Below are 10,016 nucleotides of genomic sequence, written 5' to 3'. Positions count from 1 at the left end.
AAGGGAAAGGAGGAAGGGAAAGGAGGAAGGGAAAGGAGGAAGGGAAAAGAGGAAGGGAGGAAGGAAGGAAGGAAGAAAGGAAAGGAGACAGGAAAGGAGGGAGTTTACAATTTTAATGGTAGAAAAGAACTGCTTGGAAATTGATGCCTCAGCTTTCTAGTAAAATATGAAAGTATGGAGTCTTCTCTGATTCTAAGGATGTAATCATCTCAGATTTCAAAGAAGTCACCATGTTGGCATTTGCCTTAATATTAAGATCCCTTTGGCAGTCCATTTTAGGCAAGTTATTTATCCCAAGTCCCTAGCCTGCCCCCACCCCAACCTTAAACCTTTGCCCCAGGATTCTAAGAAGAGCCCTTGAGGCCTGAGGCCTCCATATTCAGCCAATTCTTCATATTCCATTTAAAGAAACCCCAGCTCAGAGGACAAAATCCTAGACTCTCTCAGTCAGGTCTCCCCCTGCAACTTGCTCTGTGTGTGACCCTGACCACGTGGCCTCTGCCCTGGACAAGCCATGCTTTGAAAATTCTGTTGTGTTCCAGAACATATTTTAGGAGAAACTGACAAGTTGGAACTCCTCCAGGCAGGCCACCAGGATATTAATGAGAAATAAAAACTATGCTATGTAAGGAGTACTTGAGAAATCTTGGGACATAACTAAGAAAAGATTAGACTGAGGGGAGAGAAGGGGACCGTAGGTGCCTTCAGCTATACCCATGCCTTTCCTATGTTTACTGGGGGCGGAATGCTCCAATCAAACCCAGATCCAAGGCATCTGAATACATCTCTTTGCATCAGCACTGCCTGCTTGGGCTCAAACTCATAAAAGCCCTCGATGGAGACACAGGTTCTAGGTAACCTCATAGGAGGTAGGAGATGAAAGATGCTCATTGGATAGGCATCAAACCAACTTTGCTGACAAAACTTAAGACAAACCGGGATAGAAATATCAGCTCAGGGAATCAGTGGACTCAGAGGCAGCTGGCGGCACAGGAGATAGGGCCCTGGGCCTGACCTCAAGAAGATCTGACTTCTAATCCTGCCTCAGATACCTGCTAGCTATGTGACCCTGGACAAGTCACTTAACCTCTGCCTGCCTCAGTTTCCTTATCTGTTCAATAGGGAAAACAGCAACAGCACCTTCCTCCTAGGTTGCTTTGAAAACCAAATGAGGTAATATTTGTAAAGCACTTAGCATAGTGCCTGGCATACAGCCGGCATTTAATAATATAATAAGGCATATTTTTTTTTGGCCCAGTGAGAAATCAAGACCTATTCTGTGAAACTCAGAAGACACTAACAGGGGGAATGTTGGAAGGGATGAGATTTCAACAGGTTATAAGGACGTGGAACAGAAAAGGCCACCTTTGGATCAGGTCCCCCCTTCCCAGGCATTCCGACCACATGATGCTGAGTGACACTAGGTATCAGCTCTTTAAGTGACCTGAGCTACCAAAATGAAGTCACTTACGAATTACAGACCAGTCCCTGATCTGCCTATGTAGAGAGATTTTCTATACACGAGGAGTTCCTCATGCCAAATAAATCCAGGTCCAAGCCTCTCCCACCATTCAAAAAATGACTTTCTTTCAGTTAAAACTATCCCCAAATGGTATGTGCTGCCTTAGGATAGAATAACGGCCCTTTCACTGAAGGCTGTGTGAGGATCAGGGATTCTGTAGAGCTAATTTTTTACAACAATGATCTAACATTTCAAAGTCTGGTAAAGCCCTTTATACATGTTATCTTGTTTGATACTTACCAGAACCCTGTAAGGTAGGTGGTAGAGCCCTCTGAGAACCCGTGGAATGTTCAAGTCTCCTCCCTGAATTCCATCCACTTTCTGCTCTAGAGAATAGGGCTCACTATCTTACCTTTCCTCCTAAGAGGCACCCCACAAGGAGGAACAGCTTTCCTGTTTATCCAACTACAAAAGGCAGTCTCCGTAAAAACTGCCCTGGGCATGGATCTCCATCTGCTCCCCAGAGATGCCTCTGCAGACTCACCCCCACACAACCTGGGGCTGCCTTGTACACTTACTGATGTGGTCGATGGAGCCCGCGCAGAACTTCCCATAGAACTTTTTGGCACCGAGACCCCGAAGGTCATGAATGGTGAATGGCCAAAGGTGCAGCACATTGTTCCTGGAGAAAGTATCTCTCTTCTCTACCACGACCACTTTGGCTCCCAGGTAGGCAAGTTCAATGGCAGTACGCAAGCCGCAGGGTCCTCCTCCAACCACCAGACACTACAGAAAGGGCAGGAGAGAAACAACAATGGTCACTGACCACCAAGCCCACTGCCCACCCACAGAATGGCCCAAAGTCAATCAATCAACAGGCATTAGTGGCGTGGTAGCCAGAGCATTAGATCTGGGGTTGGGGACATGAGTTCAAATGTTGCCTCAGACTCTTACTAGCTTTGTGGAATCTTAGCCAAGCAACATGACCTCTTGGCCTCTATTTCCTCATCCTCACCTACTTCACAGGGTTATGGCAAAGATCCAATGGAGAGCATGAAAGTCTAAGGGCTTTTCAGACCTTAAAGTTTTATATAAATGCTAGCATCAACCTTTGTGGCGGTGCTAGAGATACAAAGAATGAAACCACAAATATTTGTCTTTTTGTCTGGGAGCTCCAGCTTCACGGAACTCACAGTCTAGTAGAGGTGGTAACAGACTCGGGGGGGATAGCTAATATCCCAGATGAAATACCCAGGGAGACAAAGCAGGGTATAGCAGATGGCTAGCCCTGCAATCAGGAAGGCCTGGGTTCAAGTCTTGCCTCTGGGTGAACAAGGGTAAATCAGTTGACCTTGTAGTGCCGATTAGTTAACAAGCATTTATTTAGGCACCTACTATATGCCAGACACTGGGCTAGGCACTAGGGATATAAGTATTTGTAGAATGAAATAATGCTTTCTCACAAAAGGGATACATTCTGATGGGAGAGAAACTCTCTGAGGCAAGAAATTCCATAGGACCTGACAATCTGCATCATTAGAAGACACCTCCATACCAGGAGTTACTTAGATGAATGAAAGGAGGGGGAAAAGTGCCCAGTGAGTTGGAAGAGATCGATTCAAGTTTGGGCAGGAGCTTTCAAGGAAGGCTTCGTAGAAGAGGTGGGATTGGATTTGGGCTTTAAAAATGAGCTGGGATGTTTCTAGGCTGAGGTATCCTCAAGGCAGCTAGACAGAAGCCATCTCCCCTGAAACTTTCCAAATCCAAATTCCCCTTCCCCAGGTACCTCTTCCTCCTAAGTGTTGCTTCCCCTATTAGAATGCAAGTTCTACTAATCTACTGTTGGTGGAGTTGTGAAGTGATCCAGTCATTCTGGAGGACAATTTAGAACTGTGCCCAAATGCCCTTTGACCCAGCAATACCACTACTGGGTCTATGTCCCAAAGAGATCAAAGAAAAAGAAGAAGTTTCCATTTGTACAAAAATATGCACAGCAGCCCTTTCTGTGTTGGCAAAGAATTGGAGATTGAAGGGATGTTCATTAATTGGGGAATGGCTGAACAAGTTGTAGCATATGATTATGATGGATTACTACGGGGCTACAAGAAATGATGCGCAGGCAGACTTCAGAAAAACCCGGGAAGACTTACATGAACTGATGCAAAGTGAAATGAGCAGAGCAGGAGAACATTGTACATAGTAACAGCAAGACTATATATATAATGATCAACTGGGAATGACTTAACTATTCGCACCAATAGAATGATCCAAGACAATTCCAAAAGACCTTTGAGGAAAAATGCTATCTCCAGAGGAAGAATTAATGTAGTCTGAATGCGGAATAAAGCATACTTTTTAAACTTCATTTTTCTTGGGTTTTTTTGTCTGTATTCTCTTTTGCAACATGACTAATATGTAAATACATTTTGCATGATTGCACATGTATAATAATCTATATCAACCTGCTTGTTTTCTCAGCTCTAGGGGAGGGGAGGGGGGAATCTGGAGCTCAAAAATCATAAAAAAGAAACGTTAAAAGTTCTTTCTACATGTTATATATATATTTTTTTAAATGTAAGTTCTTTGAAGAAATGGAGTATGTGCACATGCATGCCCAGACTTTTAGCACAGTGCTTGGCACACAGAATAGCACTTAAGTGAATGACTGAATGAAAAAGAATTCATTCTCTGAGGCACAGTAGAAAAGGTGGTGGATCTCAGAGTCGGAGGACCCAAGTTCAAATAGCATCTCTGTTACTATCAGTGTTATCTCTAGCAAATCCCTTCCCCTTTCTGAGCACCAGTTTTCTCATGTGGAATGAAGGAGTTGGGCTAGGTAACCTCACAAGTCCCTTCTAGCTCTGAGGCTTCATTCAGAGATAACAGGGAGCCCCAAGATCTAAGTGACCTACAGCTGACTGTTCAAACAGAAGGAAGTAGTTCTAAGAGTCTGAGGTCAAGCTGCCTCCAGCAAGCTGGACAGGCCACCAGGCTTCAGGCTAAGCCTGGGTTTCATTCTTTGACATCACCAAGTCTTTGGAAAACAAGCCTCCATGCTCAGGGTCAAATCTTATCTCTTAAAAACTATGCAACCCTCCCCTTGTGAATTCAGGGAACACTCAGAGGCCTCTGGGAGAGATAAAACCTGCATTTCAGAAGCTCTCCTGCCACAGGCTAAGCAGACCTGTTGGATCGAATGCCCCTTCCCCATCTGTCCTTTGGATAAAAAGCCTTTCTAGATACAGTGGATGAAAATCACATGGGAAATGAAGTCATCTGTCAGATAACGCTCAAGCTGGTGATGTCTTCACCAAACTCGCTTTATTTATGGCCACAGAGGAACCCCAGGCCCCTGTTCCATGTCTGCAAGCTCATTATCTCACAATCCAACTCCAGCCACCTCCTCCACCACTTCCGAGAGTTCTAGCATGTTGCCAAAGAGTGACTCGTGTGTCAAAGCATGACCTATATGTCCCAACTCAGAACTTCCGAGGTCTGTCTCGAGGTTAAGTCTGGATTCACTGCATTTCTTTGTGGTTAGTTTATCTTTTCCTATTTGGCCAACTGCTAAGCTTGGTCCCTTCTGTCATCATGAGAACAAGGACTGAGTAAGAGCTGGGAGGAAAAGTAGAAGCAGAGGGTAGGAGAAGAGTCCTGATCTTCTCTCACATACTGCAATGGTCAGAGAGGGGGTAAATCCCTTTTCCCTAAGTATAGGCAGCTCTGTGTTGGGAGGGCCACAGTAGCTGGAGTGCTTTACTTAACCTTCTGGGCTAAAACATTTGAATCTCCTTAGTCAAAGCCAACCTGGGGTCACATACAAAATTTCCTACATCCCCTACAGGATAAACTGCATGCCTAGATGTTCACCCTAGACTCAATCAAAGGAAATCCCAATGGATCTAATGAGCTCAAGGAGATTAAATAACTGACATGTATATGTCATTTTCAAGTTTACAAAGTGTTTTAAGTACTTTATTTCACTGGATCCCCAGAAACTACCCTGTAAGATAAGTACTACATACATCATTATGTCTGTTTACAGATGGGGAAATGGAGGTTCAGAAAGGGAGATCACCTTCCATAAACTCTGTAAATATTTGGCACAGACATACTTATTTACATGTCATCTCCTCCATTAGAATGTCAACTCCTTGAGGAAAGGGATGTGTCTTTGCCTTTCTTTGCATCCCTAGCACTGATCAAAGCAAGAGAAGAACCCTGATCCTCTCTCACCAAGTCTGAACCCAGAATTAATTACCACAACAATTGGAGGGAGGGGAAAGACAGATCATTAAAAGACACCATCATCATCATCATCAAAGATATTTTATAGCAAGCATCTAATAATGCTTGTTGACTGGCTAACTCTTTGCCTGATGTCACACATTGGTTCTATGTTGGCCCCAGGACCCAAACTTGGGTTTCTCCATTGAGCAAAACACCAAATCTGCCAGACCACTCCAGAACAGAGGCTACGGCCTGAACAAAAGAAAAAAGGCGAGGAAGAGGGAAGGGCAGAGGAATTAGGAAGCAAAAAAAAAAAAAAAAGGGCAGGGTCTGAACCCAAGGAGCTCTGTGTCAGGAATCAGAGACTCTGGGTTTGGCCATGGGCAAATCATTTTCTATAGGCTTCAGTTTCCCCATCTGTAAAATAAAGAGATTGGGAGACTAGATGACCTCAGAGGTCCCTTTTATCTCTTGATCTCTGATGGTCATGATTCCAAGTCCAGGGGATCGAAGAAAATTCAGGGCAGATGTTTAAGATTGGAGAAAGTTCCCACTGGACAGAAACTAGGCCTTTCCGCTTTGTACGTACCCTCCTGCAATGATGAATGAGAGCTTAGAACCCAAACTAGCGGATGCCAACTCCTGCTGCCCTTCTCCCATCCTAATTCCTACAGAACCAGCCATGCTGTTCAAACGTGCCCCATGCGGTTCTCTGGTGGTTTTCACCGGCTGCCCTGTGGTAACTCCAAACTAAAATGCTGCCTTCAAAACCCACCGAGTCTCTGGAGGATCAGTCATAGCCAGACAGCCAAGTCCTAAACCTCTCGGTCTACAAGATTCTGGCAGCCAGATACATTCATGCTCCTGCCAGGCAATGGGTTTGAACTTCCTGGAGTCAGTCAGTCATGGTTAATGTCTATCCCACCCAGGCTGGAAGGTGGGGCTCAGCTGGCTGATACTCTCCATATCATTCAGAAGTCTTTGATTTATCATCTAGTTAGGATATTAGGAGCCAAAGACAGCAGGAAGTCCATTGTATAGATAAGTCCCTACAGTGTTTAGGCTTCAGCATTTATTAAATAGCAAGACAAACAGCACATGGAAAAAACAGCTCTTTGTTTATATGTGAGGTCAGAAGAGGAGGGCTCACTATATCATAGTCTACTACTGAAAAAGTCTCAGAAAACTGGCCCAAAGAGATTTCTCCCTCATCCTGGGATTTAATTCTGGTTCCTATAACTTCAAACTCATAACTCAGTACAAAACTTAAGGACTCAACGTGCCCCAACGTCAAAATCTGTCTGTCCCTCAACCTCTGCATAATCACCGTCCCAGACACAAGACCTTACTGGGTGAATGACATTGGCCCCCTCTACCTTCTTCTCTAAAATGAAAGCTCATGAAACAAAATGTGTTCTGGGCCCTTCAAAACACCAGGGAACTATCGAGATAGATGCCACCTAAGAGAAGTGCCCAGGAAACAGTAGTTCTAACGTGAATAATCCAGACTCTCTCTTCTTTGGACCAGCAGAGAAGCCCACCAGAAGCCTGGGGCATGAGCTGAAGCTTCATGACTATGGATGCTATGATTCCTGGGCAAACTCAGGAACAGCATTATGGGCAGTGCCCTGGCTTCACAGATCACCATGGGAGTAAGGATCATAGTCTCAGAGATTCAGAGCTGGAGAGCTTTGAAGGAAGCCAACCCCATAATTTACAGGCAAGGAAACTGAGTCCCAATATAAGAAGTGACTTGCCTACAGTCACACAAACAAGTAATTGTCTGATACAGGATTCCAACTCAGGTCTTCCTGACTAACATCCAGGTCTAGTATTGTCTTCTTCACTACACTTTCTGCACAAGTAGAGTATGTTTCTAGGTACAGTGAAGTTCACTTTATAGAGTCACTGGTCAGTGGGCTCAGTTTCTCATTGGGGCCAGTAAGTGTACCACAGGCTGTACCCTTAAGGCTTCCATGCCTCACTTTTCCATATACCCTGGAACAGAACTTTCTTTGGGATATCGTCTCCCAGAGTTAGAATGAGATCTTGGAGGAGGAGGAGGAGATGCTTGCATATTTTTGTTTGCATCCCCAGTGTTTAACACATAGAAATTGCTTCTTCACTCATTCATCATGGTGTGTGAAGATATTAGAATCCTGATCTGATTATGCTCCTAAATCACGAGTGCCATTTGGATGGCGCTACTGGTGATCAGAAGATTGGCTGAAGGGGTGGCCAGGTGGCTCGGCGAGCAAGAGCACCGGCCCCAGTGTTGGGATGACCTGGGGATCAAATCCAGGCTCAGATACTTGGCACCACACCCAGAAATAACTGGCCGTGTAACCTTGAGCAAGTTACTTAACCCCTATTGCTTAAAAAAAAAAAAAAAGATTGGCTGATACCCCAACAGATCCTCCTGCTTTGAGCTCTCCTGTGGTTACTTCCCTGATAAGATCTTCCTGTCTCACAATCATACCAGAGGCAGTGATTTAAGAGCTAGACCGACATACATGGAAACTAGAGGTGCCACTCCATTCATCCATGTTTTATGATGTTCTTGGCTGAATCTGCCAAAGTGGTTGAGCTGGCTACATGGCAAAGTCTTGATATGTTCTAGAAGAAGTTTCTACTACACAATATGGCATGAATATGCGACCAAACTTCTCAAACCATGCCTACAGAAAACTACGATTCACCAAAGCAGCTTATGAGATTTGGGGGGAAAGAGACACGATGGATGTGCGCACACAGCAAACTTTCACGTAGAGGAAGGGTTCTAGACTTGGAGTCAGGAAGGTTCAAATCCCATCTCAGATACTTGTATAAGCTCTGTGACATGGGGCAAGTTTCAACTTAACCACTCTCTGCCTCAGTTTCCTTATCTGCAAAATGAGAGGTTTGTGTTTGATAACCTTTCTTACTCTAAATCTATCATCAAAATCCATTTAATGTCTGTGCTGATCATTTGGAACATGGGAATTCAATGGTTTCAAATGACCTTCAAGGATTAGTTGAAATCCATCACATGACTGAAAAGTTGGCTTCTTGTTGGCCTCAAAGTCACTGAAGGCACCTAGTAGGCATATGATGAAATTAATCATTTGAGACCTGGCCTGCTTCCATGGAATGTACAACAAACAGTCAAAGTTAATTTATATTTTTGTGGGTTGTTTTTACTTGGTTTTGTACCAGTGCCCATTCTGGATAAAATCAGGAAGTTTGAAGAGACCAGTAAAAGTATTAATAACTAAGAGCCTGATGATAAGCTGAAATTTGTATCATGTAGAAGGACTGGATTTATTTTGTTTCACCCCAGAGTACAAACCTAGGGGTAATGGAATGGAACCTTAGGAAGGCAGATTAGCTCAGTTATAAGGAAAAGCATCCTCACAATTAGAGCTACACAAAACTGTTATGGCATGCTTCATGAAGTTGTGAATACTCCATCACCAGCTCTTTAAGTAGAGGTAATACAACCAAGGATAGGGCTCCCCAGCAATAAAACACAACATGCATTTATTAAATGCCTATTATATTCAGCAAATGAAGATAGGGGCTACAACAGAATGAAAAAGCCCCTGCCCTCAAAAAGCTAACATTCTACCAAAGTAAAGCAACATGTAAACAGATAAATACATAACGTGATTATTTAGGAAGGGGAGGAGAAGGGAGGGGAGGGGAGGGGAGAGGAAAAGAGAGAATAAGACTACTAACAAGTGAGGCAATAAGGACAAGTTTTCAACAGAACATGGTGCATGAGCTAAGCCTTAAAGGAGATCAGGTCTTTTAAGAAGTAGAGGTGCTGAGAAGGTACATTCTGGGCACAGGGATTAGACTCGGCAAAAACACAGAGGCAAGATAAACAATGTTGATTCAGGGAACATCAATCAGGACAATGGAATATAATGAAAACAGAGGCAAAAGAAGATTTTTATGAACTGATCCAAGGCAAAGTAAGCAGAATCAGGATAAATCATATACACAATCACTATAGCAATATAAATGGGAAAAGCAACAATACAGTAAAGGAAACTGAATGCTTTAAATTATGATAAGGAAGTTTGGACCTGAAGAAGATGCACATTCCTCCCTTCTTTGTAGAGGTGGGGAACTACAGATGTGGAGCACTGTATATGATGTTGGATTAAACTGAGAGGTGCTGGTTAATGTCACTAAACTGATTCCCCCCACACACACACACACCTTTATTCTTTGTAATAAAGGATGACTCATGAAAAGGAGTGAGGGATATATTGGGAAATAAAAGCGATAGATATAAAGACAAAAGATATCAATGAAAGGAGAGAGAGAGAGAGAGAGA

General features: G+C 43.7%; 1 protein-coding gene across 7 annotated transcripts in view; it reads right to left on the bottom strand.

The window, feature by feature from the left end:
* Nucleotides 1–10,016, bottom strand: part of MICAL2 (microtubule associated monooxygenase, calponin and LIM domain containing 2) — a 264,175-nt gene that overhangs the window by 173,424 nt on the left and 80,735 nt on the right. For all 7 annotated transcript variants that reach the window (XR_011168915.1, XM_069091238.1, XM_069091233.1 and 4 more), the window contains exon 3: nt 2,041–2,248. Coding sequence is in view for 6 of the 7 variants with exons in the window: in XM_069091238.1 (XP_068947339.1) it covers nt 2,041–2,248 (208 nt within the window). In the remaining variant the exon portion in view is untranslated. The remainder of the gene's footprint in view (nt 1–2,040; nt 2,249–10,016) is intronic.

The sequence above is a fragment of the Petaurus breviceps genome, unplaced genomic scaffold (genome assembly GCF_028583685.1).
Source record: "Petaurus breviceps papuanus isolate PSGF00001 unplaced genomic scaffold, PetGlider_PUasm1.0 188, whole genome shotgun sequence".
Classification (NCBI taxonomy): domain Eukaryota; kingdom Metazoa; phylum Chordata; class Mammalia; order Diprotodontia; family Petauridae; genus Petaurus; species Petaurus breviceps.
Note: the sequence above shows the minus strand (reverse complement) of the source record. Positions and strands in the feature narration are given on the sequence as shown.